This window comes from Genypterus blacodes, unplaced genomic scaffold (genome assembly GCF_046128005.1).
Source record: "Genypterus blacodes isolate CSIRO-AG114 ecotype Tasmania unplaced genomic scaffold, CSIRO-AGI_Gbla_v1 ptg000104l_1, whole genome shotgun sequence".
Taxonomy (NCBI): Eukaryota; Metazoa; Chordata; class Actinopteri; order Ophidiiformes; family Ophidiidae; genus Genypterus; species Genypterus blacodes.
In genome coordinates this window covers 1,183,996-1,211,546 of record NW_027466908.1, presented here as the reverse complement: position 1 = coordinate 1,211,546, position 27,551 = coordinate 1,183,996, and the positions used below count along the sequence as shown (strand labels likewise).

The following is a 27,551-nucleotide window of genomic DNA, read 5'->3' as shown; positions in this document are numbered from 1 at the left end:
TTATTGAAGCTGGAGGCCAGCTGAACGCTTTGACTTCCAGAAGTTAAACTACCCCGAGGACAAAACAGAAACCTGTTGGTTACACAACGGTAATAATTACAAGGTGCTAGAAACCAAAGGGGGCAAACAGTAGGTGCTATTATAGTATGAGCGACTGCAGCAATGGAATCAAACCCTGAACAAACTGAAACATACAGATTTGTCTTCATACACTACATAGGACGGCTATATTGCAAACAGATGACAGCTGTCCTTAATGTAACTGTATATACCGCTAATTTGTGCAAGACTCGCTTCATTAAGTTTACTCAGCAACTAATTATAGGTCAGTGTAATCAGATCTGTTGTTGTAGTCTGTATAAGCCTACTTAAGGGTTTCTTTATGCCCGCTGCTGAATCCATAAGATAAATCCGGACAGAGAAAAATGTGGCATTTCAGACAAAGGCACAGTGTTCTCACGATAACGCTATCAGACATCAAGCTCCCTGTCTGAGTGGCTATGTGGGAGTAAAAACATATACAGGTATCTTCTGGCTTCTGCAGTGAAAGGTGGGCATGTTCCTGCACTGTTCCTCTCTGTTACCTTCTCCTTTCAACAGTTGAGTTTGGCATGAAGAGAGGAATGACAACAGTAGCCCTATCTTTGTTATGGCCTCTGAGCATCTGAACAAAAGCAACATGAGAGGAAACATGCCACATGTTCATCATATACATTACAGGGTTTGTCCTGCGCTGGCATGTCAGACCATGTTTGAAACAATCTCCCAAACATATCGTTCACATCTTACAACAAAAAATGTTCTCAACTCCAATCAGAAATCTGGAGATGTGGAAATACTGTGTTACCTTAACAGGCTGATTGAATGTCTGTCCTGAAGTCTTACATCTAAGGTAAATTGATAATGTATAATAATAGGGCTTGAGGAAATAAGGAATAAGCTGAGCTCTCCATCTTCATGTCATTGTAAGGTAGAGCCAGAAACATTTTTAGACAGGGCAGATTTTTTTCAACTCTATTCAACATGTTTTGCCCCTTGTGTTTAATTTTGTTGGTTATTGTGTTGCAATAATCTATTTGATGATTAATTGTAGATTTGGATCTTGGCTCTATGTCTTCTGAGACACATGCTTAGTGATGAAGATTCCTATAGCTATTAATACATTTATCTTAACTTGAAAACGTTTTTTCTTCCAAAGCCGGAATAGATGAACAGATTCGTTATTGGTCTGATTTTTTTATCTCTACGTTTCTCCCATGGTGTAGTAACCAGCTTTGACCAAGGGCGTCGCTGTCCGACTCTATTCTCGCGAGATTATCATAGAGGAAGAGACTGGGAAGGTCATCAATCCAACATGGCTGGCTGCAGGTTGTTGCGGTCCGTGTGGAGCTCTTTAGGGGCCATTAAACCGGCCGTAACCGGCAGCAATGTGAGCGTTCTACAGAGGATAAATGTCCCGCAGTTGTCCGCTTTAAGTATCCAGAGCAGAGGGTTCCGCCACGGTGAGACAAACCTCTTCATTTAGCCGCTCAGAGCTTAGCATCGCCAGGTAGCCAGCATGATATCACACACACAGACAACTCGAACTGGAACATTGTCAACATGTCTGCGCTCTAACTGTTGCCTTTACCATTAAGACTTCATTGTTTTTCCCGCTTAATTAGATGTTCCAATATTATTAATATTATTTCGCACCATAATCTCACAGCAACACTGTTATTGAGCCTCTGACTGTATTGTGATTTTTGTGATGTATTGTATTTGGATAATGTTATACAATGTTTATCTTACAGTGGTGGAGAAGAAAGATGGTGCAACAACAACTGTAAGTACATCACACACGCCTCCTTCATGGCCGTCTGTATTATTCACTATGTCTGCTGCTGTTATACTACTTAGGAAGTCACTATGTACGATTTGAATTATTTTGGATCATTTCTTCTTCTTCCTAATCTTCCTCTCAGATTGAGGGACAAACAGTGGACATTCCACTGGGCCCCCAGCCTCCAAACCCCACAGCCTCCTGCCCCATCTACCGGTGGAACCTGCAGCACAAATACAACTACACAGTATGTAAATGAATTCACAGATCTAAAGTGTATCAGTGAGTGTCGAGTGCCTGACCTCTGTTCTTTCCCCTGCCCAGGATGTGTTGTTGCTTAGTCAGTTCATCAGGTCGGATGGAGGCATGTTGCCCAGGAGAGTCACGGGTCTCTGTCTAGAGGAGCATCGGAAAGTTGCGGCCTGTGTGCAGATGGCTCACAGAGCAGGTCTGTGTCACTGCCTGCTCCCACGTTTGAGTCATTTCTGCCTCTGCTCATCTATTTTGAATTATGTCTGTGGTGACAAATCCAGAATGACTGTCGGCTTTTTGCACGTTTCAGAGATGATTGGATAAGGAAATGACCTTTCTGTGTTGTTGTTCTAGGCCTGCTGCCTGACCACAAACCCAAACTTCCAGAGGACCATGTCACCAAAAAGCCCAAACCGCAGCTCAACAGGTGATGTCATGGTTATATGTGTGTCTTTCTACATATAACAGTGTGTGTGATTCTCAGTCAAAGTAACGCTCTCCTGTTAACATCGCAGGTACTTGACTCGCTGGTCCATCAGTTCCGTGAAGCCCATCTACAGATCTGGACTGAAGTGGTGTAAGAAGCGCGTGGCTGTCGGTCACCCATTACTGAAGAACAATGTGCGTTACACCTTCAAGCCCGTTTACATTAAACACTGAGGGACAGAGTGCCTGACGAATCACTTTCAGCAAACAGAAGTGCGTGTGAGCTCGCTGTACAAGGAGTGACTTGGCAGAGGATCGTCCTCTCACACACACACACACACAGCGAGCAACTAAATCTGCAATGTACACCGACTTTTGTCATACTGTCCTGGGAAAAGAGGGAGACGGTTTGTTTATTAAGCTGTGTCACACTTTTAATGAATCGTTCTCAGCCCCACCCAAAAACATTTATCCTGTCTCAGCTGGTTTCTGAAAAAAAGCCCTTGAAGTAGAACAACTTAGTGTGTCACCGGCAACTGGGTCAGTCGGTGGTCTTCCGAGTTAATTGTATATACTAGATGCAAATAAAGTGTGTCCGTTTACCCTGACTCTCAAATGTATTTACTGTACGGGGAAACATTTCATTGCATGTAAACAAAGAGACAAAAAGCTTGTAGAAGGCAAAAATCACAGCGCCTCAGCATTTTGGTTTTGAGAGTTGAAAGTGACAAACCCGATTTAAAAACGGACAGAGACTGAGAAGATACTTCACGGTTATACATGTAGATCAGTTCTTAAAGTAGGATATTTACAACATGAGGGGAAGGTCCAAATTCTTGGTCCCATCACCGATGTAGATGTATCCATGGTGCGTTGTCAGTGGAACATGAAAGGAGGTCAGGCCGAGCCACAACAGGCTACGAATGACACAGACACGACCGGCACACTCAAACTGAAGGCTCCAACATCCTACACGCAAACACAGAAATGAGATTTAGCACTCTCCAACACTCTTAAGAGACTTTACAGAATCAAACGTCTTATGATAGAAATCTGAAGTGCTATCTCGCGGTTTACACGACTGCCTGCTGCTGGCTTGAGACTCGGCCAGAGAGAGGCTCACTCTGGCCGACAGGATGCTTTCCCATCAGCTTCACTCACTGCACTGCATCAACTGCTCCCCATGGCAGATACTGTAACACATTAGGCCATTGTGCTGATAATATCTGTGGTCCAACCTGTTTCACAGTATATTAGGGTGGAGACACCAGCCCAAGAAATTACCGCAGAACTGAGCATGAAACCTGGATCGCTTACTATGAAAACACAAAAGCCATTACGTGAATCTATTCAGACAGAGGGCGGCGTTTCTGGTAAACCGCACATTGTTTCATCATTCCTCCTGTGAAACGTCTTAGATGTTTTACACGCAAAACGCCACATGTTGTAACCACACTACTGTAGTTCAGTCAGGGTGGATGTTTCATTCGGCCATGGCATTAGCAGAACCCTCAAGCCATAAATCAGGAGGTGAAAACAGTTTGCAGGACTGTTGCTTGGAAAGAGGGGGATTCAAACACGGGGGCCTCAGAGGAAAGCACCTGTCTTTTTGTGGAGATACAGCATACCACACTGTCCCCAGAGTCTCGTTTGGAGGATGTTAACTCTTTCTCCTTTTCAGCAAAGTAAGCAGTCTACGGTTAACAAGGCCACAGCAAGTGTGGCACCAAGACAGCTGTGTAATGTTTGCTGGAGGAGTGACGCTGCAGACATCCGTGTAAACTCGAAGAACACACACAAACATGTTTAAGCTCTCTTAAATCAGGCAGCTGTTGCATGCTTTGGTCATGGCTACTAAACATTTTTTCTCTCACACACACGCACTTATACAGTAAACACAACCTCGCTCTAGATCGACATTTACTATGGCGTCCAGCTGCGGAGACTAACCTTTGACGTCAAACCGGACCTTTTTAAAGCCAGAATTTAAGCTTTTCTATCATCCACGCTGCTTATGTAGATTTGTTTTTGTTGTAATACATATAAGTTTAATATTACACAAACAGGAACATTTGAATCATTTTTCCCAGTGATAGCAGGTAGCAGTAAGCCCCGGCTTATCCTATCAGACCATTGCACATAAAACTCAATGATGAGAAAAGACGATGGAAAGTCTTCCAACATATTCCCATAAATTCCCATAAATCACGTTACATATGGTCCAGATGTGCAGTCAAAAGGTCATGATGGTCAACATCAGAGAACTTTAATCTTAGTTTAGCAATTGTACCTCCTCCTTACTCCCTACAGTGTTGACTATTTAATGTGATCAACCCAAAATGGATCATTTCACTGAGAAAATGGAGGGTGGGGTCGCGGGAGTACAACAAACCTGTCAACCAAGAGGACGTCTCTGTTATTTGCTCTTGAAATTCTCTGTCTGACTGAATCACCGTGACGACTTGTTTGGAGACACAGCTCATGCAGGTAATGTAGCATGGCAGCTGGAATACGCCTCACACCGATAACGTCATTTTATGCCTTTAGACCACGTTGTAAAGGCCTCAAAAACATTTGATGTAAATGCTCAGAAAAGCTGTTTGGTAATGATGAGGGGTTACAGGGTTTAACTTTGACTGCACTGATTTGGTTATAGTTATTTCAGTAAAACTAAACCCAGCTGGCAGTTGAAATAAATGTGTAATTGCAAGATTTAGGCGGTCCTGTATGTGCTGAGTGTCGCCTGCATGTTCACCTTTGGGATTGTCGTCACTCAGTGGTTCCAGGAAGTCGATGGATGGGCTCAGTTCAGCCATCTCCAGGACCGTCTTCTTCTTCAGCTTCCCGGGCACAGTGAAGTGAAAGTAATTGTCAAGCTTCCCTGCTTCTGAGTTAGTGAGACCTGAAGAAAAAAATCATATTGACACAGTGTTTAGACTCAACTCAGCAGCGAATATGAACGTTGTTGGTTCTAAAGATGCACCACAATGTAAATAAACGTACCCTCAAAGCGCCGGTTCGTCTGCACAAGGCCACATGGATTCTTGATGTATGCGCCGCGTGGCACCACAGATGCTTCTTTGTCGATCAGATGAATAGCCACTGCCAGCCTCTCCTCCTCGTTCACTTTGGTCTGCAATGAAGACAATTCCCTCACAAATCTGGAATTTTTGTGACTGTTAAAAGTGGAAAACAACCCTGGAACCACATAGCATAATAAAATGTGTGGACAATGCCTTTTCCAGGTACATTACAGTAGGTTGTTTATTGGATATATCATTTTGGGAAAATACAATTTAACACCATGACTGAATGAGCACAGGCCCAGCTTGAGTGGGAGTTCAAACCATTTGTACTGTGAATGTAAGCGAGGGGATTCAGCTCCTCGCACTGTTTCAATCATGGTCCCATTACAAATGTGTGGAGTCACACTCACCACCTTCTCCTCCGTTGAGCCCTCGACCACCTCCATATGTTCATACAGGTGTGAGGGGTCCCCCGTGAAGAGACCCTTTACTGCTTTGGACATGTCTGCAATCATGACGTCAGTGACAGCAGGGAGCACGAGCCAGTCCATGCAGTTGAGGCTGGAAATGAAACACACACAGAGGGAGACCATGTCATCTGCAAGTACTTGACACCCCCCGCCCCACACACACACTATAATATCATGTTATACCTGTACAGATACTTGGTCTCCTTCATCTCATCCTCTCCTCTTCCCTGAGCGATGTAATAATCTCTCCCTCCCACTATTTTGCCCCAAAACAACACACGGTGAAAGTCGTGATTCTTCCTCAAAATGACCAAAGAGCTCTGGAAAGCTGCTCTGTCCTCAACACTCAGAGTGCTTCCGCCACCGGCAACGAACTCCAAACAATAACTTAACGAATTGGCGTCCATTGTGCGCAGGGAACACACCGTTAGCAGATTCACCCGTGTCGATGGCACACTTTGTACAAGCGAGCTAGCAGCTAGCTTTAGGTTTGTTTACCTGTTGCTTATGGCAACCAAACTCAGTGTCGCGCGGGGTTGTTAGCGACGCTGCGGCTTTTTCATTTCAGACTGTTTAATGTAGTAAATTGGAATTGGAAAATGGCAATATATGTAATAAAGTAAATGGAGATTTCGGGGGTAAAGTTTTGTGATTGGAGAAGAATCTGGCGACACACACACACACACCGTCTCTCTCTCTCTCTTACCTGTAGAGATACTTCTTGCCCATCAAATCGTCCTCTCCTCTTCCCTGAGCGATGTGGTAATAATCTCTCCCTCCCATTATCCGGCCCCAGTACAAGACGCGGTCAAAGTCGTGATTCTTCCTCAATATGACCAAAGAACTCTGCAAAACTGCTCTTTCCTCAATATTCAACCTGAACCCACTACAGGAAACGAACTCCAAAGTAGTAGTTAACGAATTAGCGTCCATTGTGCGTAGAATAAATGAGCTTTGTAGCGGTTAACAGCGTTGATTAATGTTTTGTTTGCTATGGCGTCAGAAAGCTAGTTTGTTAGCTGTATGACGTCATATAGCGCCGTAGATTGCTAGCTAGGCTACACGGCCAGACGCTGACTTCGGGGTTGTTTACAAGACAGCTGCTGAATGTAACGAGTAAAAGAAAAGACTGAAGAGTCTAATGACGATAAACTAACGGTGAATTTGAAGATAAAGTTTTAATGTTTAGACGAACTTTTAACGCAAACTGTCGCTCCTCGGGCAGCGCGTGCCCACTGTCAACACGCGCGCAGGTGGAGAGAGGTTTGACTTACAGAGAAGAAGAAGAAGAAGAAGAAGAGTGTATGACCAAACATATATAAACTATTGGTCGTGTCAATCAGCCGTTAGTGGAGTAAAATCACACAAATTATAATCCAGCCTGTAAAACAACAAAACACACATTTAGAGAGATATTAAGACATCAAAATAATTAAATTGACCATTATGACCCATCTACTATTGACAAGTCCACTGATCCAACAATGACATCACAAACTACAAGGAGACTCAGAAGAATTGCAGAAAATTCTCAAAACACCTTCATGTATATATTAATATATACACACACTAGATTTCTGTGAATTCCACCTATAAACAAAATTTCTAAGATGTAATTGTCACATAAGACATTGTAGGAACAAACGAGTGAATGAATTTGCAGCTGTTGTGATGGTAGAAGTTTGTACTTCAGGTGAAAGAGGTGAGGGAGGAGCATTAAGGTGGTGGTGGTAGGGCGGAGTGAAGCCTAGTTCCTACAGCAAATGTTTCTGGCTCACTTGAGCTAGTAATGGGTTTGTGGATTTCTTGGAATCTTTGTCACATGCTGCTCCAAACCAGCAACCCTCTTCATTGTTGGCTCTCCTGATCTGGGTCTCCTCTCTGCGGACGTGAGAGAATGATGCATGTTGGCAATGACCCGTAGGAAACCAGCCCTCTTGTGCCACTGGAGATGCTCGCTCTGAATGTTGTCCTGGCAGCTTCCTCCATCTGCTCAGCCAGGCATCTCTCCAACACCTGATGGTTCTCTCTCTTCTCCTGGTGAGTTCCTTTGAACTTTCTGGCATTATGCAAGAATCTCCACTGTGACTCTCTCCTTGTCCAAAAGACGAAGCTCCAGGGCCTTGATCCTGGTCTTGCTCTTTGATGCTGCTTCGCCAGCGAGAGTCTTCCCTTTCTGCAGCATCTGTCTGAGCTGCTCCACCTCTCGCAGGCCATCAGTTTGATGGACTCCGTCTCTCCCACGAGCCTCCAGAGTTCCAGCTCAGGGAGATAAATCGAGGCCTACAGGGTCTGCTGACAGATGGTCTCCTGCTCATCACAGACCTTGAAATTCGGAGCATCTTGAGGAAGGCACCTGGCATTTTTCCAGGCTGAGAAACTTCTGGCTCGGCTTTGGGTCCAGCTGCGGTAGGCTGTTTGCTTTTGTCTGCTGGTCAATTTTATTCTCCTCTGCCTTGGTTCTACAGCCTTGATGTCTTCCTTATTGTGCGTATCAGATTGTTTAATTTTTCCATCCAAATGTTACGGCAAGAACATTGAGTACACAATCAGTTCAACAAGGTCTGACAGCTACTGACAGACAGTTGTTCAATTTTGGCTCAATGGCACTAGAATTCAGTTTGTTCTGTTACAACACATGGAACGTGTGTAATGTTATTGTTTTTTGTGCAATAGTGTCCACACATAAACTATACCATAAAGCCAAATGAGCAGAGATTTGAACTGTATTCTATAATTTTGCTGAGTAATGTTGGGACCCTGCTGACAACCTGGAAATCACACCTCAGAGCATCTGTGAGGTTGTCCTGTGCAGCACACAATCACAGCTCTGCTGTGACAGCTTCAAGCACTTTCACCCTGAAGCTGCAGAGAGAAAGAGAAATAGAGAGGGAAAGGGAAGGAGCACTGAGTCTGCCCAGTTTCAGACAGAATCGGTTACGCACAGCTGGCAGGATGCATGCTTAGATCACACTAACATGACAGCATGACACTCGGGAATAGGAGTGAACAGGGTTAGGAAATGAACTGTGTGTGCATTTCCTGCACAGCCCGCTTCATCTTTCCGCAGGCGACCATATGAGCAGGAGATAGCGCTAGAGTTTGTCTGAGAGGGATCCAAACTGATTATATGTGTAATTATAAATGAGTTATTGAGTAGTAAAGTAAGTCATGCTAGAGGCCAGTAGACAGTAAGACACAACATAACTGAAGCTTTATGGTCGCATCTGAACTGAAGTCCTGTAATGGCCGTAACTTAAGGTAGCATACTGACTCACGACAGCAGCCCGTGGCTCATGGTCCCCTGTCTTCCCCTGGATTCAATGCGACCTCATGAATAGGATTTAAGGTCAGAAAATGAGAGCGTGGAGCACAATGAGAGCACACATGAATGCCCTGTCTGTGTGTGTGTGTGTGTGTGTGTGTGTGTGTGTGTGTGTGTGTGTGTGTGTGTGTGTGTGTGTGTGTGTGTGTGTGTGTGTGCGTGTGTGTGTTTGTGTGTGTGTGTGTGTGTGTGTGTGTGTGGTAAGGTTGAAACTGAGGTGACTCGGCTATATTTGAGATATCAGAACCCTAACTGAGAAAGGGGGAGAGGTGGAGGCGGGGACGGTGTGATGTCAGTGTGCTGCATATTTGTGCAATCGCTGGCTTTATCGGTATTGACTGCAGATTTCATCAGCCTCATTTCATATCGAGCGTAAACAAGCTGTCAGGTGTGTAGCTTTCTGCCTCTGACACTGGGCAGGTGGGGACACATCTGTTTGGTCCTGTTGACAAGAGGTCAAAGTGGCGTTCCTGTTTCCTGTACAGACATTGAATCCTGTGCCTAAACATTATGAAGGTGAGTTATGTTTACCCAGGCACTGCTGGGTGTCCAGTAGGGCTACAAATAGTAAAATCATTCTGATTCAGTAAAGTCTAATCCGTTTTGATGCATCTTTAATAGCTGCTTAGCTCCATCCAGAACCACAGCGCCATTATTCAATTATCCATTTCCATTCATATTTCCGAAACTAATAAAGAGAGAGAGATGATTCATGTTACTATGGGGACGCCTTCAAGGTCGAGGAGACTATAAAAGTCAAATGTATTGTGTGAAGGTTTCTGCACTGGGAATTTCACTTCTTTGCAAGAAAAGAAGAAAGGAAACAAAACAGAACAGAGCCGCCTGATTTTGAATGAGTGCTTTTATCGCAGTTTTTCATCATTCAAACACTCTGGTTTCACCATTTTACAAACCAGGCAGATCCGTCTCAGAACAGCAGACTTCAATAATGGCTAATGTCCATTCATTCCCATGCTTTGCCCATTCCCACTGCATTTGCACAACTCTGTGTGTTGGCTGCAATTGTCCAAACAAAAGGGCCTCGGTCTGGAGTCACATGCTTCATCAGCAGTGGTGATTTCAGCTGCCTGGACCTCCGCCCTTCTGGCTAATGTAGTCCACCAACACAAAGGGGAGGGAGAGTGGGGTGACTTCTCAGCAGAGTACCCCACACAGAGGAGTTGGCCACGGACACACAAGGACAGCCCCTCTCCAACCCACCCACTCACTCACAGACAAACACACTCATTTCACCCAGGATGGCACCTCATTAGAGTTGGCAGTCTAGGTGGAAGTTTTTGGGTTGGAAGCAGAAGCCCCCCCCCCCCTTCCTTCCCTCCTCCATGCACGCAAATATACACCCCCGTTCTGTTTCCCAATTGGCTGGGAGGGCGGCGATACTTGGAGTGTTACCATCGGTCGTCTGTTTCTGTCCTCGTCCCACTGCTCTGGGAAACTCACTTCCCAGGCGACCAGCGTTGCCACGGCACTAATCCTGAGGGACAAAAGATGGGAGTGCCACAGAGCACGATGTGGCCAGAGGCTCTCATTGGTTGGCACGAGCCCACGCGATGCTGTGATTGGCCGGTGCAGTGTTTATATACAAATTGGAGCAGTCAGAGGTCACATCCATCGATCTTGATGGTGACAAGGAGGAAAACTGACCCCCACATCGCCGCTGCCACTGAACCCAGAACTTTAAATGGGTTTAATTCCAATTTGATGCACACACATGCAAACACACACACACACACATACACACACACACTTGGCTCTTTCTTGAGTTCAGTGGCCTGTGAGTGCGGAATTAAGTGAATACTGAGGGAGAGGGAGTGAAGTGACTAAATAAAGAAGTGTCTGTGGTTTACAAAAGCACAGACAACAACAATACCGAGAATGCAACGAGGGCGCTGGGTTCAATGCGTCGCTCACCTACACACAAACACAGTAACAGAGCTTTTTGGATTAACATGGGATAAATAATCTGATCCAGAGCGGGCTGTCGTGCTTGAAACAGCCTACAGAGTAAACAACTGCAAACACACTCCACGCAAATATGTAATTGGTTGTAGCTGTTCTCCTTCAAAACCTAATATTCTGCAAGGTTCCCCTGTTGCTTCTGCTCGTCACTGCAGCTCCACCAACTCTGTCCCATATCAGGTCAAGGTCAATGCCATTTTTTAGCAGGAATGATAGAAACAGATTGCAATGGACAGATTTCAAGTGTGTGAGTTAGACGTGGAGCAAGTGGTTGGAAGTTGAGCACTGCAGCTTTTGAGCAAATGTTAACACCAACAAACTGTGAGATTTGCGTCGGTCTGCGATGCCACAAGCCACTTCCAGATTTCATGTAACTGCATCAAAATTCAGATGAGACTTTCACACACCCATTAGCAGGAGCCTAGAACCATGTGTGTCGGAACTGTGCCAGTGAGTTAGCGGTCTGTTTAAGTTGGGGGGTCAATGTTTGGTGTGTGGTTTTGGAAAACTGTGTTTCTGGCTTCTGCCGGACAAAAACTCATTCCCAGGCTCCTGAACATCTATATTTCTTCTCCTACACCGTGTTGGCAAAGACGGTGGGTTTACATTAGACGCACAGCGCGTACAGTACACAATAAAACCCACAGACAGCCTATCAGGTGTCTAATTTCACACTCGCACTCCTTTTCCAGCTCATCCTCCGCGCCTTCAGGACGACGTCTGTAAGTTATTAGTGCCCCCGCATCCTGACCCTGCGCTGCTTTCTCATGTGATTTTGTTGAAGTATGTCTGTCCAAATCTGTCTCAGAGCACTTTTTTTTGCATGGGAGTCAAGCTGTGTGTGTGTGTGTGTGTGTGTGTGTGTGTGTGTAATAATCAGATATTCATTTGAGATTGTTGGCTGTATCAGTTTCAGCACGTTGGGAGATCAATGTGAGTGAAGAGAACCTTTACTGCTTGATTACATACAGCACTTACATGCCTGTGCAGCGAGGGGCACAGCATATGCATAAACTCACTGACCCACTTTTGTTTATCTGCCTCTCAAAAGAAAATGTTAAACGCACACTGATACAAAACTAGTGAGACCAGAGAAGTATGTCAGTGGCTTAAGACAGGAAGTACTCATTAGCTGTTAAGCCATTAAGAACCACTCCAGCAGCTCCTGGTTTCCCTTATTCAGTTTAAGAACTATTATGAGCTAATCCCATCAAAAAAAACAAACAGATTTCATCACAACAGCAGATACGCTGTTACTTCAGCCTCATCATGAACCTTATTTAACTACGCGATGATCACTGCAGCCCCATGAAAGCCCTTTAATGACAACACAGGCTCTCAGCTGGGTACGGTGCCGAAGTGAGGAAGGGGACAGGAGCAGGGAAGTGATGATGGAGGGGAAATGGGAGAGGCGGGGAGACGGCAGTGAGAGATCATGTGAGGAGGAGGAGTTCCTGGAATTGTCAGCCGGTGTGATTAAGTTAGAAAACTGCAGCATAACACCATTTCCTCTTGTCACTGCTGTGTGAACGCCAGAGTGAAGTAAAGCTTTCCCAGCGCAACTCAACAGTGCCCCCTGCTGGTCAGGCTTACTCGCATCCACGGCCCAGTTGTACTAATTATTACACCATATGCTCCATTTACATCAGTAAACCACTTGTATTTTATTTGCTTTACAAATGTGTAAATCCGCATTATAAACAGGAAAAAAAGCAATGGAAAATACATTAAACATAAATCTTTTCTATTTAAAAACGTCTTTAAAATTAATGTGATTTTTACTTTGACAGCATTATGCCCCATTATGAAACTGCACTGAACATACTTTAAGCAAAACATTTTATAAAATGGTTTCAGCCATTACTACCTGAAGACTTGATTTACAAATACTGACATAAATGCCGTTGTTCTCGTCCCGTTAGAGACGTGAAGACAGGAGGACGTGTTTAGAACACAACACAGCCCGTCTGAATACAAAAAGGAGCTCGAGCTGCAAGCTCTGTCCTCTGGCATGAAATAAGGCACAGCAGAAAAGTCAAAACAGACAAAATCTGAACATAAAAAAAAGTATTAAAACATTCAGCACGTTCTGATTTTGCATCTCTGGCCGTCACTGCTTTGGTTTGATTCTTCTGGACTTGTTATGTTCGCATAATTAGCTTCAGCACATGCAGGAAAAGCATTACCGTCACTTTGGCACAACTTAAATACTGTGGCTTATAATGAAATGGAGTTTTTAAGAACATTCTGTTGTGAATTGGTCCTGTTCATTGAGTCTTTGCACCGTTGAAAGTGCATTACAACACAAACTCAGACTTCACAGACAGAGAGGTTCTTCAAATTCTAAAGGACCATATAGCAAAAGCTTATCACCTTCTTTCCAACGGAAAACAATCTTTGACGCAATATCAAGGTCAAGGTACATTTAACTCATATCTTTCCCACAAAAAAAAGCCAGGCTGCTGCTGCCTGGCTTTAGAACCCATCGCTGTCTTTACTCTCGTACCGCCTGGTGATTCCCCCGCATGGAGCAGTGGCTGAGTCTGATTGGTAAGGACTTCAAATCTGAAATCATTATGAAAGAATCCGATTTGCAATCAGCAGCCTAAGGTGTCGTGACTCCAGACCTCTTACTTGGGGCTTTTTCACATTCAGTCATCTTCCCCTGGACTGGAGCTGTAGACTGAGCTGCCCTCTGCGGAACCGTATGCCTGATAAGGCCGAGGCCCCTCTGGATGGCTGGTAGGGGACTTGGGATCAAGCACTCTGGGAAGGTAGACCTGTAAAGACGTAGGACAGCCGACAGAAAGACATCAAGAATAACTTCTATCCAGTATAAGCCTACAGCTCAGGTCTGATGAATGTCTTCTAAACTCTGGCATTTGATTGTAAAAGTCCAAATTCAAGTCTGCTCTTCATTTCTGACGTTATAAATGTGTAGGAACAAGCATACATACCATGGAGTTATCGTCTGTGCCATCTTCCTCATCCTCCTCTTTTACCTGCAAAGACACACAAACGTGGTAGGAGCAGTGTGTAAGGACACACAGGTGTGTACAACCCCTGAGTGCACGAGCAAACACTTACTGCATAGTTGTGTGGACTGAGGTACTTAAAGTATCCTAAGCAGGTGTAGCTGATGCAGATGGCCACAGTGATGCAGAGGACCACCAGGGTGACCAGAGAGGTGGCAGCGTTGAAGCCTGAAACAACAAATCAGGTATTGAATGATGACTTGACACCTACATTACATATACAGACTCGCTCAGCTTGGTCTCTACTTTGACTGTGGAGTCAGTTCATATGGTTGTTAGTATTAGGTTCATGCTATTGAGTCCAGGTTTAGCACACAATTGGTTCTAACCTGTCCTGAGGACGGAAAAGAAGTAAAGCCATATGAGGCAGATGATGGGTGCAGCCAGTGCTTGGTTGACGGCTGCCAAGTGGACCTGGTGATCCAGACGGGCAGGCAGGTAGGCGAAGTACAGGTTGTGCTTGTCCACCAGGTGCTTCAGCATCATGTACATGAGACCTAGGAAGCAGGCACACAGACATCAGTGTGTGTGTGTGTGTGTGTGTGTGTGTGTCTTTGTACCCTCCTAACAACTCACCAAAAGGTACAATGATGGGGCAAATGATGCTGTAAGCCATAATGACGGTGAACACACACAGGGTCCATCCATACATGGCTCCATATTCAAACTCATAGGCCTGGTTCTGTACAGAGAAGTGACGTTAGTCGGCAGCTGAACGATGATTTAAATTAACACAAAGCTGTAGATGTTGGAATGAAGGCCTCGCTGAGAAGAACGCAAAATCCAAAACATTCCAAATGTGCTTTTTGTTTATAATTTAATCCTGCAAAATGTTGGACACAATCAGTTTGCAGCTCTGATAAGATGAAGCAGACTGGAGACAAAACAGTATAAGGACATCTGTTCAAACGTGTTTTCACTCAAATGTTGCTAACTAAGCTTTTGATGCCAGGCAAATCATTGACCCAATGACAATGAATGAAATGTCATGCAGGCCAAACAAACAACATTTCATGATATGTGGGGTAAAACAATTATAATGTATGAATGGAGAATAACATTACTGACCTGTTTGACGTATCTTCTCTCAGCCGCAGAGCGAGCACATGCCAGTCGTATGATGTAAAGCAGTAACCCTGGCAACCGCAACATCTCCATCCCCGAGCCCACCAGGGCCGCCGTGATCACATAGTTGACAAAGAACGCTCCTTGGTCCGGTAAGAAGACGCACCTGCAGAGTGAGAGGAAGAAGACAGGGAGGACAACATCAGAAAGGAGAAAGGATTTTATAAAACAGAACGTAGCTTTTGCAAGAATACTTATAGTTTCATTCATATTATATTTAGAAGTACAGAATGAGGACATCACTTACTCAAACCTCAGTTTTCCATCCAAGAGAAACTGTTTATCAAACAACCAGCGGAAGAACACTGCCAGACTAACGGGAAAAGGGAAAAAGACTGTCAGCTGAGCAATAGATTGAGATACTCAGGATAGTATTGAGACTAAGGGTAGTAACAGTCACCTGGTGAGTCCCAGTGAGGGAAGGATGAGAACCATGAAGAGCAGGAAGAAGTACAGCTTGTGCATCATGCTGAGCTGCTCACTGGACCTGAGACACAGACGGCACTGGATCAGAACTTTTCCCCTTTGCTCTAAGATACTACTGTCATCAGAGCACTATGAGTGTGTGTGTGGATGTGTGTGTGCGGTTACCTGCTCCAGTGTGCCTCCCCCAGGGTAGAATAGTAAACTATGGTTGGGAGCAATGCAGAGAACGACCACAGCAGGAGAGTCGGGAAGAACTGACTGATGATGGGACTCTGAGGTGAGAAACCAAAACCACACATTTGTACTTTTGCAAACGATACCGTGTGTGTGTGTGTGTGTGTGTGTGTGTGTGTGTGTGTGTGTGTGTGTGTGTGTGTGTGAGCATCAGCCTCACATTGAGGTAGTAGATGGGCTTAGTGACGTTGAACTTGTCCATGGTGCTGATAATGATGGCTGGCGTGGTGAGGAAGGTGAGCAGGAAGAAGAGGGCAATGTTGAGCAGCACGCAGCGCAAGAACCAGCAGAAACCGCGCACAGAGAGGTTGTCCCTATGGCGACACAGAGAGGAACGTGTCACAGGTGGAGTATGCGCTTCTTCCGCCCACACACAGATTCACATTCAAAGCTGCATCCACACTCTTTTGTGGCTGCTACATTAAACAGTAAGCAGGGGGAGAGTCACGGTCCCGCTCCAGGACACGGAGCGTCGGGGGTTAATAGAACTTACCAGTACACGTTCTTGGTGTGGGGCGCGTAGTTGACTGTCCATTTATTTACTTCCAGAGATTCGCTTTTGGATGAAGTCTGTGGCAGCCTCCTACAGCAACACGATCCACCGCCACAATCCAGGGCGTTAAAGTCTTTGAGAATGCTGCAGGGGCCGAACGGGAGCGTGAGGTAAACATTCATCAGTCATCATTCATCTTCATCAGGTCATCTCTTATTATCTACAGAATACGACAGCCTTTAAACAGCTCCTAACTTCCTATTTCCTCCTCCATGTACTCACTATTTGGCCATGGCTCCAGTCTGCAGAGTGACAAAGGCCATCCCCAGGGGGCGCTGTGGCACCAATTCCACCTGCTTCCTCACCTCCTCCAGCAGGTCTTTCTCTTTAGTGCTGTAATACTCTATGGCATCCACCTCCAACAACACACAATGAAAGCGTGACCTAATGTGTATGACTGGACATAATGAATAAATAAGGCAGAAAGCAGTAGCATGCAGCTGGAGCGGCAACGGACAAAATTGTCACGTGTGTGTAAAATACTTCCCATTCTTTCCTCATTCACTCTTCCCATAACACAACCGTATCATTCTGTCGTCACGCAGAGGTGTGTAGTAGTAAGAAATGTGAACTAAACTCTACTTAACTCTCTGTTGACTAAATCTATGTTTACAGAATGAGGAAGCATTTAAGTCGCCGCACATGAGCGGTCACACGACTCGGTCGGTCTCACCTCCTGGCAGTTGGCGCAGCAGCAGAGGTGACTGCACAAGCGGGGGTTGATGGTTTCCTGTTTGTTCGTTTTCTCGAGGATCCGCTCGTAGTAGCGCAGGTTCTTTCCAGCTCGCTCCCTGCAGTGTTTAGAACCGGACGACTTACAAGTTAGTTTGGAGATTTGAGTGTAGAAAGCCTTGGAATGCCTCACAAAAACAATTCTTCTGCCGACATACGCGTGGAATATGCATTGATGTACAGATAACAGAGGTGCGATTGTTGAGTCATGCCTTACTTCTCCTTGTCGAGGTACATGAGCTTGGTCACATCGTATCCCAGAGTGACGGCACACACACGGCAGGAAGGGTACGCCTCTCTGAGCACAACAGATTCAACACGTTTAACTTGACAAAGCACCTGACAAGAGAAGGCAGGGTTCCTGATATGTTCAGAGATGAATCCAGGCTACGTACGTAAAATGAACCTTGACTTCCTCTTCTGTGGCAGTTTTTGGGACTGAACACACAAACAAGGCGTTTTTGATCTGCCCGCAAAAAAACAGAACAGCAGATCAAAGTCTGGTACCAGCATGGGAAACAATGGGCAGCTAGTTTGATCAATCCTGACATTCTAAGCTACTTCAGCCTGGAGGCAAGACACAGACATGAGGGCTGAGAGGTCAACTGCGGTCGCTGAGACACTCACCGTCTCCCTGCGCATTCCTTCAATCTGTGATGTGTGACGTCGCAGCAGAGCCACCGTCAGGGCCAAGTACAGCACAGCAAACACTGTGTGCAGCCACACCAGCTTGTTACTGGAAACAAACAGCAGGAAACTGTTAGCGTGTTGACTGAACGAGTAGCTTTCCCCGGAACACATTGATTTTTGTCTGCACATTCCGGTGGCATAGTTACTCTTTTTGAAGATTCCCAACGGTTGTCCTACCAAACGTCTTTGGGTCATTGCCTGACATGGAAAAAACAGATAACAGATAAGTGACAGAAATGAGGAGATAAGAAGTCTGCCCCTGGATCTTTAACACTAGATCTCTGAGAATCACTCCTGTTCACTGTTCCCATGGAGAACGCACACCTGACCGATAATCAGTATGCAAAACAGCACTGAAATCTTCCATTCTAACTGTCCCGCATGTCAGCAGAATGTCAGCCCACCCTGCAGGTCTCCAGTCAGGTTGACAGGCAGGATGATTGCCAGGGAAGTGACGGTGATAACAAACAGCAGGAAGATCAGGTGGCGATGGAAGGACAGGTAGTGGACGGCGTCGATGCCACATCTGGCTTTAATCTTCTCATCGCTGAAATTAGAGGGGAACCAACGCGTGTGAGCGACAGGAAACGACTGAAGCATGAAACACAACGACAGACGACCGACAAAGTGACATCACTGAGAGACACTCACCTCATTGTGAGGATGTAAGGCAGCCAGGAGCAGCAGCCCTGCAGAGACACGGGGAATCAGGTCAGATACTTTCATTACCACAGACTCAGACTTACAAGTATCTCAACAAGACGCTGACTTCTACGTACCAGTTCATACTCTGGATCGTCAGCGGTGGACATGACGGATGACATGCGCCCATAGCGACGGTGAGAGGAATCACTGAACCTGACACACAAAGAGCAAGAGCAAAGTCAAACAAACAATACAAACAATACAACACAAAACAACCTGCCACATCCTTTATCATCTGAATTTAATTACTATTCTGTATCACGTTTACTTATTCTTCTCAGTGCCTGATGCTGGGACTAGGACAACATTCCTGGGAGGGTTTCAGTCCCTCTGTGTACTGTAAGCAGGTTCAACAATGAATTGAAAGTGTTTGGCTTCATGTACCGACCCTTCATTGTCTGCAACCAAAGCCAGACGTCCATAATCCCAGAACTTTCGCCGGATGATGGAAAAAACAAACAGCAACACCTGTGAGAGTTAATGAAACACAATAAGTAATCACAAGGAAACCTATTTAAAGCTTTGAAATGAGTGAAGTAAGCAGTAGTGGACAAAAGGGATGGACTGCTGTTTATCAGTTTGTGTACGAGTTATTATTGCATTACGTAGCTATAAATAGGATAATTGGGGTTGCATGATTCTGCTTCAACTTGGATTTGTGTGTGGAGGAGGACAAACGCACCAGAAACACAATGAAGTCCATCAGCAGCACGATGGGCACCCCTCCGAACGGGACGCCGGCCAGCACGGTGCTCTGCTTGGAGTTCAGGCAGGTGCTGTTGTCCCCAAAGCCGGACGGAGAGCTGCCGTTTGAGACCAGCAGGGGCCATGGCTCCCACCACGGGGACGACATCACTGCAGAAGCAGCCGCTAAACAGGAAGAAGTAGACAAAGAGTGAAGTGATAGAGGCCACAGTGTGAGGAAAGAACCTGGGACTGTCAAGGGAACATCACAGAGTCGAATAAGGCCTCATAAATGATTAGAGGGAGACGATTCATACTGACAGCAGCAACATAAAGCCACTTCATGTTAAGAACTTAAGAAATGGCAAATAATAATATTAGAGTGTGTGTCCAGGTGTACTGATGTGTGTACACCTGGTACACACAGGTGTGGCTGGAGACGTAGCAGTAAAGCCGTATCAACATTGACACTAAAGCAGAAAGGGTGTGTTTTCCGTACTGTCTCTCTTGTAGGAGCGTGTGAAGTCATACAGCTTCTTCATGCACACTGAAGAGGAACCCTGACATGCATGAGAGTACTGTGGTTGTGGTGAAAGTACACACACACACACACACTCTCACTCTCACGTACAGTACAGTACAGTACAGCCCGCATTGTGACTTGGTGACTTGTTGTATAAGAGTGACCACCGAGTGTGTGTGTTCAGGTTTGTGTGTGTCTAGTTGAGAGTTTTGTGATGAAATGTGACTTTCACAATGGGCGTCCATGACAAATCCCGGCGTCACAAGTCATGAGCGGAGCGGAGCCGCACCTCGAACCCGATTAGACCCGAGTCACGAGGATGCGATGTCTTATTATAATGTACAACCACTGACCTTTGTATTGGGACATGTATTGGAGGTTAATGTTAAAAGTAAACACGTCTGCTGTCTTAGCCCGGGTGACAGCGCAAAGCTAAGCGTCACTATCCCTGACAGCTGTTTCGACAGAAGAACACAGAAGAGCACACACATGCACACACACACACATCTGTCGTCGTGACTGAACTCAATCATTGTAGAAACTAACGAGTCGAGTTCCATCAAACGGGCAGAAAAAAATACTAAATTATGCCCAAACTGAGGTCTGCGTAAACAAAAAGTTAGCAAAGATTAGCTACATCACGCTACCAACTCCTCCAATGACAACATCCGCTTCAGAAGTTCCCTACAGTAGTTTAGGGGCACAGACGCCGCTCCTGTGGTACTTACGTGAGGACGCGGGACGCAGACGGGCTTTACTTTTTCTCCGTTTTTATTTTTCATCCGCTTCTGCTCCGAAATAACGAAACTTTCCGCCGCTGTTACCGCCCACATCGGACCACGGTCTCCAGCTCGGCGCTGCTGTCCGGTTCGCGTGCCGCGTGTGCGCATGCGCAGAGGCACAGCGGCTGCCTGGTGTCTCCTGGTGATGAGAAGAGGAAACGGAGAACTTTCGACAAACATGAATGCAACTCTTATCTCCCCTACATCACTGACACGAAGAGCAGAGGTTGTGTCATAGATCCCAACTGATAGATACCAACTGTAAGGAGTTATTGTTTTATGTCCTAGGTTTAAAATGTTATCACCATTAGAAGAGGCCACTTATATACTTATACTTTCAACAAATTCTATATTCTGACCATGCAGAATTATTAAAGTAATCCTTGTGATGTCAACAAACTCAAAACTAGTAACAAGGAATCTTCTATAGTTGTAGTTCGTTCTTCATTCAAATGTCTTTTGGGGGTAAAAAGCTCACAAAACCAAAATGTATTTCAATTCCATATCGGCTCCCACTGCAGAGGGTTTGTTCTGCAGCAGCTTGATAGATAAGGGAGTAGTTTCCATTCATCATCCAACCAGGGCTCTGAAACTGTAAACTGTTTATGAGGTTGTAGGTTTCAGAATGATCTCAGCAGCCTCTGAAGGTAAATGTAATTAGGATATTCTAACAAGGTATTTATTGGAAGGTTCATCGAAATGTGTCATAAGAGCAGTTTTGGACAATCTGAGCTATAAACCAGCTCTCGCACATTAATATCTATAAAATCCTGGCACGTTAAAGTGCCTCTGGGCCCTCTGAATCATTCAGTCTCCTTTCCCAACAGCACCCCTGACTGGAGTAGTTGTAAAAGAATAGTTAAGAATGCTCTCTCTCATTGCAGCAGAGAAGATCCCCCCCCCCCCCCCCCTCTCTCTCTCTCCTACACACACACTAAACAGGCTAAGTAAATAAAATAAATTAGAAAACCTGCTTTACTTCAATGAGCATCAAAATATCTATTTGTATACATCATAAATGAATTCTGTAATCAACTTGATCAGTGGAGATGTTGGTTATGGATTAGTGCACTGTGTTTTATTTTAATTGCACTCATTAAAAGTTCCCTTTGCAGACTGGCCCGGGCCTGCCCTCTGGCACACCTGGCACACCATACCAAAGTATGAATAATTCAAAGATTTGTGGCAGACAAATACTCTGCAGAGATTTGCTGAATAAATACAAGGGAGAAAGCCAGCCTTATTCTCACTGGCCACATCTGATCTGAAGTGAGACGTAATGATGGAAGATAGATAAGAAGTATTTTAGCATCAAGGAAATCACAGAGCACAGTTTTTTTTTGCCATGGCAGAGAGATGGGAAGCTTAATCGCTTAAGCTCAAAAAGAGATATTTCAATTTAGAGATATCACATTAGATTTTTAGGAAGAGAACACGGAGCAGCCAAATAACTGCAAACAATTGCTGGAGATTATGGAGCACTGCTTTAGTTTCTATGGTTTTGTCTCAGTTTTACTAGCGCAGGTCTACACTGAGCAGTTTAATATTAGAAACGTTGATACTGCCACCGCTCCAGGTGACATCATCATTGGAGGATTATTCCCAATACACGAAAGTGTTGACGTTACCTTTGCAGAAGATGGCAGCGATACAAGGACATGTAACAGGTAATGTTTCACTCTGACATGTACTGTTAGTAGGTGTGAGTATAACATAGTGTGCACTTCCAATAAATGCTGTGCGTGTTTGGGGGGTTGCATATGATGTGTGATTGCATCCTGCAGGTTCAGCACTCCTATCCTGGTCCATTCTTTAATAATGGTGCAGGCGGTGGAGGAGATAAACAGGAGCCATAAGTTAGGGAACCTGACCCTGGGATATCAAATCTTCGACTCCTGTGCAGACGTGACCACTGCCCTCCAGGGAATCCTCTCCTTCATGAGACGAGGCAAAGGGGAGTTTCAGGACAACAAATGTAAGTCATGAGAAATCTGCCCTTATTAACATCCATCACTAATTCTGCTGTAGATAGATAAATGATTGATTCATCCTAAAGAAAATAACAAAATAATTATGATTTGAAATAAGTTCCTTCAAATTCCTAGTGAATACAAGTTTCAACCAATCACTAGTAGAAGTAGTTGCACTGGTTGTAGTAGTAGTTATTATAGAAAAATGTTTAATGAAAAACTAAATGCATACTGATCTTTTGATGAAGGTAACGGTGCAGTGGTTCCCTCCCCACCTGTCATGGCTGTCATTGGTGATCCCCACTCGGAGTTATCCATAGTGGTTGCTAGGCAACTCAACCTGGAGCACATCCCTCAGGTATGACTGCGGTGACAGACCTTTTCTTGATTCAACTAAAGCTGTTAAATTTTGGATGGTAGTGTTTTGCATTTATAAAAGAGATGGGTTTAAAATGCCAAACTGGTTCTGGTTAGAATAGGCATAAAACTATATGAATTTACACCAATTTGCAGCATATTGTCGATATTTCGATCTGATCTAATTGTGTATCTTCCTTTCACAGATAAGTTATGGTGCAACCAGTGGTAAACTGAGTGATAAGAGCCGCTTTCCAAACTTTATGCGAACAGTACCAGAGGATGATCACCAAGCTGATGCCATCATCCAAATTCTCAAAAAGAACAACTGGAACTGGATTGGTGTGGTGGCACCTGATGGTGACTATGGTGGCTATGTTCTCCAGCGCCTAAAGTATCATGCCGAAAAAAACAACATCTGCGTGGCTTTCACCTCTATACTTCCAGATGCTCTGGGTGACCAGACACTCATGAAGTACATCAACAATACAATCAAAAGCATTATTGACAATGAAAATGTCACAGTCATTGTGTCCTTTGCCAGACGATATCATATGGAGCATCTTTTTGACGGTCTTCGCCGCAATCCACAAGCTAGGGGGAAAGTTTGGGTAGCCAGTGACAACTGGTCACAATCAGGGGAGGTACTGGGGAACTGGTCATTGAATGATGTTGGGACAATCATTGGGATTACTCTTAAATATGGAAACACATCCAAGTTTGAGCAGTACCTCAGTAAGCTTGATCCAGACCCTGACAACCATCAGAACAATACATTCTTGCAACGGTTTCTGCTGGAACACAACAAAAAACTGAATCAACAGAGGTTTGAACCGAATGAAAGGCTGGAGGAAGCAGGAAGGGCCAGTACAACACAAGGAACGTTGAGCATGGATCTCAACCGTGCTCTTAAGCGGGTGAAACAAGGGAAGCAAGTAAAACCAGGCGAGTCAGCCAATGAGGTGCTGAAGAAGAGCATATATCCGTATGCTGTATTCAGTGTGGGGATGGCTGTTAGAGCTGTTGCTCAGGCTGCAGCAGACCTCTGTGTTAACAGGGACTGTAAAACAGGACTGCAGCCTCTTCAGGTGAATAAACACACACACACATACGCTGTAAACATATGCACTTCAGCATGACTAAAAAAAAAGTTCCATATCATAAGATGCATCCAAGATAAGTGAACATTTTATTTTTCCCAGCATGGTTACAACTTGTTCAACTACAACTTCTTCCTCTTCTTCTTTCAGTTTCTGCGAGCCTTACAGAAAGCCACGTTTGACTTGGACGGACAAAACTACACTTTTGACAATCGGGGTGACCTCAACACAGGATATGAAATCATCCTCTGGAGACAAAATCAAGAATTGTTGAAAGTGCAAAACATTGTGGCTTATTACAGTATACAAAACAAGAACATCACTTTCACCTCACCAAGTGCAAGACAAGAATTCCTCAATCTCACAGTAAAGATTTTCTTTCCATAGTGTTTCTTGTCCCCGGTGACTTCATTTCCTCCTTTGAAAAGCCCCGTCAATTTTATCATTCCTTTCAATGTTGTATTTTTCCTGCACTTCTCTAATGCCTCATATTACTCTATGGTGATTTAAAACTACATGATGAGGACAATTTGTTTGTTTCCACAGGGAAATGTAACTTCCAGCTGCTCAGAAAGCTGTCATCCTGGCTACGTGAAGCAGTCAGCTAAAGGTCAGCCAGTTTGCTGCTATCAGTGTCAGGCCTGCCCTGAGAACACCTTCTCCAATTATACAGGTGAGCCTGAGCTCCAACTCCTCATAATACTGAAACACAAATAATATTCATTACTAATAATCAATAACTTTGGTGTCAAGCTTGAAAGATCATGATATCACTGACCATTGTTCTCTGCATCTAGACTCCACAGAGTGTAATCCATGTGATGCTGACAGCCATTACTCCAAGAGGGGAAGTGCCTACTGTACCCAGAAGATAGATGTCTTTCTGGATTGGACTGATATCTTTTGTGACGTACTGCTGGCATTTACAGCTCTGGGGGCACTGCTTTCCATTGTGGCTGGGATCGTCTTCATTGCTAGATGGAACACCCCAGTTGTCCGTGCCTCAGTGGGCCCTATATCACTTCTTCTGCTCTTGTCTCTCTTGGGTACCTTTGTGAGCGTGATTATATTTGTTGGGAGGCCCAATCCGTTACAGTGTGAAGCACGCCAAGTACTTTTTGGCTTGAGCTTCACCTTGTGTATTTCATGTATCCTGGTCAAGTCCTATAAAATAATCTTGGCCTTTGAGTTTGACCCCAACCTTCACAGGGTTCTGAAGAAACTCTACAAGCCCTATATCATCATTGGGATGTGTGTGTCCCTTCAAGTAGTCATCTGTGCCCTGTGGCTAATATTCCAGCCTCCAAAGCTCGCTTGGGATATTCTGCCAGAAAAACAGTTGCGTCTGTTAGAGTGTGATGAGAGACCATTTGCTGCATTTGGAGCCATGCTAAGCTACATTGCCTTTTTAGCTCTCATTGGCTTTGGCTTTGCTTTCAAGGGCAGGAATCTCCCCAACAGTTACAATGAAGCAAAGTTCATCACATTTGGAATGCTCATTTATTTCATCAGTTGGATCATCTTCGGTCCAGTTTATTTCACAGTCAAGGGCAAGTACCTTGCAGCTGTGGAAATGGTTGTTATTCTCTTCTCAGCCTATGGCATTCTGTTTTGTCACTTCTTGCCAAAGTGTTACATCATTCTGTGCAAGAAAGAAGCAAACACAGTACTTGCATTCCGGCAGGATATCAGGAGCTTTTCCATGGGTGACGTCCATGATGAGGATAAGAAGGATCAGTGTTCTTCCTCATCCTAACCTGTAGGGCTCCAAAACCCTGCTTTTGAGATGGACCTGCCATCACCAAACTTACAATCAGACCAGAATTTAGTCATAAGACCATCAAACTCTCCAGACTATCCACTTTCTGCACACTCTGCGCCGCTGCCCTGAATGCTACTGAATCAAAATGTTTTTGGTCACAATCACAGGCTGCTGAGGAAAAAAATGTAAGCTTGCCAGCATTCTCACGTAAAATGCAAGGAAATACATGGCATTATGCTGATGTAATGCTGAACTAACACCCAAAACAGCCACGTAAATCAGAAAGTCAGTCAATATGAAAAGCATCTACCTTTGCTGTAGTTTATTAGCAGGAAAGTAGAAATTTCCATGGTGTTATTCTGGATCAGTGTGGAAATGATTTTTTGTTAATATGTTATGTATGTATTCATTTGTATATCTGATTGTTTCTTTCCTTTGTCTCCCATGAAATTACTGAGATTTGCGGTGAAGGCAATGATTTGTGTTGAAAATAAACTTATCTTGAAGCCAAATAAGTCTTGTCATCAACTAGCATCTTCAAGATTTAATGCATTAAACCAGGTATGATATGAACATTTTCAGGAAGAGGAACAGTTGTTTGTGCGTCTTGTGCTTCTTGTCAACGTTTATTTCTCTTCCTTGTAGGAAGGGAAGTAAGATAATAACTGCATGGTGTGAGCATGTGTGAGGTAGTGACAAAATCCAGTGGCACTGTTGCAATAGAACTGATACTTTCACGTTTGACTCAGAGGCTTTGAGAAAGTTATTTCAGGTCCATTCATATTGACAGTGGCATCAAGCCATTTTATGTTTGGGGACCACTTAGGAAACATGTGTAGGTGTAGGTGAGACTGTGTGTGTAGGTGCATGAAAGTATATTTGCTCAAGAGAGACAAAGGAGCATCTAGAGAGGACAGAAAATCTGAACGCCATAAAACACCGGAGTAGCTGATAATTTGAAGGTGTGCCAGTAAACATCTTATATCTTATCTCATCTTATATCTTGTCTTTTTTATCACTACTATAATTGGAGCGCGCATATGGATATGTATGTGTGTGCGTATGAACGTGAATAAAACAACCACCATTCCTCCAATTCCCTCCAAACTTGACAGAAACATTAGTTCAGGGGTCCGGCTTTTGCATTACAGCAGGGTCAGAAAGGAAAATTGGAGATTGTCTGTTTGTTTGTATAGAGTTGCGTAATTGTTGGCAAGGAGCTCCACCTTGACAGAAATTATGAACGTCCCTTCACCTTTGCCAGTTGGCATTTCCCTGTCAAGCTGGATTCCACAGTAAACATTAACAAAGGTCAGGGTTAAGAAAATGAGTGAGTTGGCATCCGCCTCCCTGTGATGTCTACAAACTCAGTTTCCCTGAATTAGCAGAATTCGCTCTGTCACATGCTGAATCATGCTCCAGCAAAAACATGAATTTGATTTCTAAAACCAGTAACCAGGAACCTTTCTGTAATGATAGTTTTGAGGGGGGAATCACAAAACACATTTGAAGGAATTAAATTAAAATGTTTGAAAATTCAGGAAATGTGGCCTCAGGCAGATCCAATGTAGG

At 44.5% G+C, this 27,551-nt stretch overlaps 4 protein-coding genes across 6 annotated transcripts; 2 read left to right on the top strand and 2 right to left on the bottom strand.

Moving 5' to 3' along the window:
• Positions 1 to 1,334: 1,334 nt before the first annotated feature.
• On the top strand, positions 1,335 to 2,984 carry mrps18a (mitochondrial ribosomal protein S18A). The gene is made up of 6 exons (XM_076160100.1): positions 1,335 to 1,502; positions 1,794 to 1,825; positions 1,965 to 2,069; positions 2,147 to 2,270; positions 2,429 to 2,501; positions 2,590 to 2,984. The coding sequence occupies exons 1-6, from the start codon at positions 1,355 to 1,357 to the stop codon at positions 2,732 to 2,734; spliced, it is 627 nt and encodes a 208-aa protein (XP_076016215.1). The 5' UTR covers positions 1,335 to 1,354; the 3' UTR covers positions 2,735 to 2,984.
• On the bottom strand, positions 2,884 to 7,279 carry rsph9 (radial spoke head component 9). Of its 2 annotated transcripts, none has more exons than XM_076160097.1 (5): positions 6,703 to 7,279; positions 5,937 to 6,087; positions 5,504 to 5,633; positions 5,256 to 5,402; positions 2,884 to 3,469 (listed from the first exon to the last, which is right to left on the bottom strand). In XM_076160097.1, the coding sequence occupies exons 1-5, from the start codon at positions 6,927 to 6,929 to the stop codon at positions 3,309 to 3,311; spliced, it is 816 nt and encodes a 271-aa protein (XP_076016212.1). In that variant the 5' UTR covers positions 6,930 to 7,279; the 3' UTR covers positions 2,884 to 3,308. The 2 variants fall into 2 exon arrangements, with proteins under 2 accessions (XP_076016212.1, XP_076016213.1); XM_076160098.1 differs by lacking the exon at positions 6,703 to 7,279 and adding an exon at positions 6,180 to 6,483 and having other exon boundaries at positions 3,204 to 3,469.
• Positions 7,280 to 13,110: 5,831 nt separating this feature from the next.
• tmem63a (transmembrane protein 63A) lies at positions 13,111 to 20,896 on the bottom strand. Of its 2 annotated transcripts, none has more exons than XM_076160131.1 (23): positions 20,737 to 20,896; positions 19,484 to 19,671; positions 19,190 to 19,269; positions 18,876 to 18,954; positions 18,748 to 18,785; positions 18,501 to 18,643; positions 18,243 to 18,294; positions 18,034 to 18,142; positions 17,802 to 17,872; positions 17,624 to 17,704; positions 17,348 to 17,465; positions 16,897 to 17,030; positions 16,615 to 16,758; positions 16,282 to 16,435; positions 16,053 to 16,159; positions 15,862 to 15,948; positions 15,709 to 15,774; positions 15,405 to 15,567; positions 14,913 to 15,018; positions 14,666 to 14,833; positions 14,389 to 14,504; positions 14,259 to 14,303; positions 13,111 to 14,081 (listed from the first exon to the last, which is right to left on the bottom strand). In XM_076160131.1, exons 2-23 carry the CDS (start codon positions 19,652 to 19,654, stop codon positions 13,953 to 13,955), a joined length of 2,361 nt encoding a protein of 786 aa, XP_076016246.1. In that variant the 5' UTR covers positions 19,655 to 19,671; positions 20,737 to 20,896; the 3' UTR covers positions 13,111 to 13,952. The 2 variants fall into 2 exon arrangements, with proteins under 2 accessions (XP_076016246.1, XP_076016245.1); XM_076160130.1 differs by having other exon boundaries at positions 16,897 to 17,034; positions 17,349 to 17,465.
• Positions 20,897 to 22,031: 1,135 nt separating this feature from the next.
• LOC143008389 (G-protein coupled receptor family C group 6 member A-like) lies at positions 22,032 to 26,338 on the top strand. The gene is made up of 7 exons (XM_076160129.1): positions 22,032 to 22,457; positions 22,575 to 22,765; positions 23,009 to 23,118; positions 23,324 to 24,205; positions 24,368 to 24,583; positions 24,764 to 24,890; positions 25,015 to 26,338. Exons 1-7 carry the CDS (start codon positions 22,264 to 22,266, stop codon positions 25,971 to 25,973), a joined length of 2,679 nt encoding a protein of 892 aa, XP_076016244.1. The 5' UTR covers positions 22,032 to 22,263; the 3' UTR covers positions 25,974 to 26,338.
• Positions 26,339 to 27,551: the final 1,213 nt, after the last annotated feature.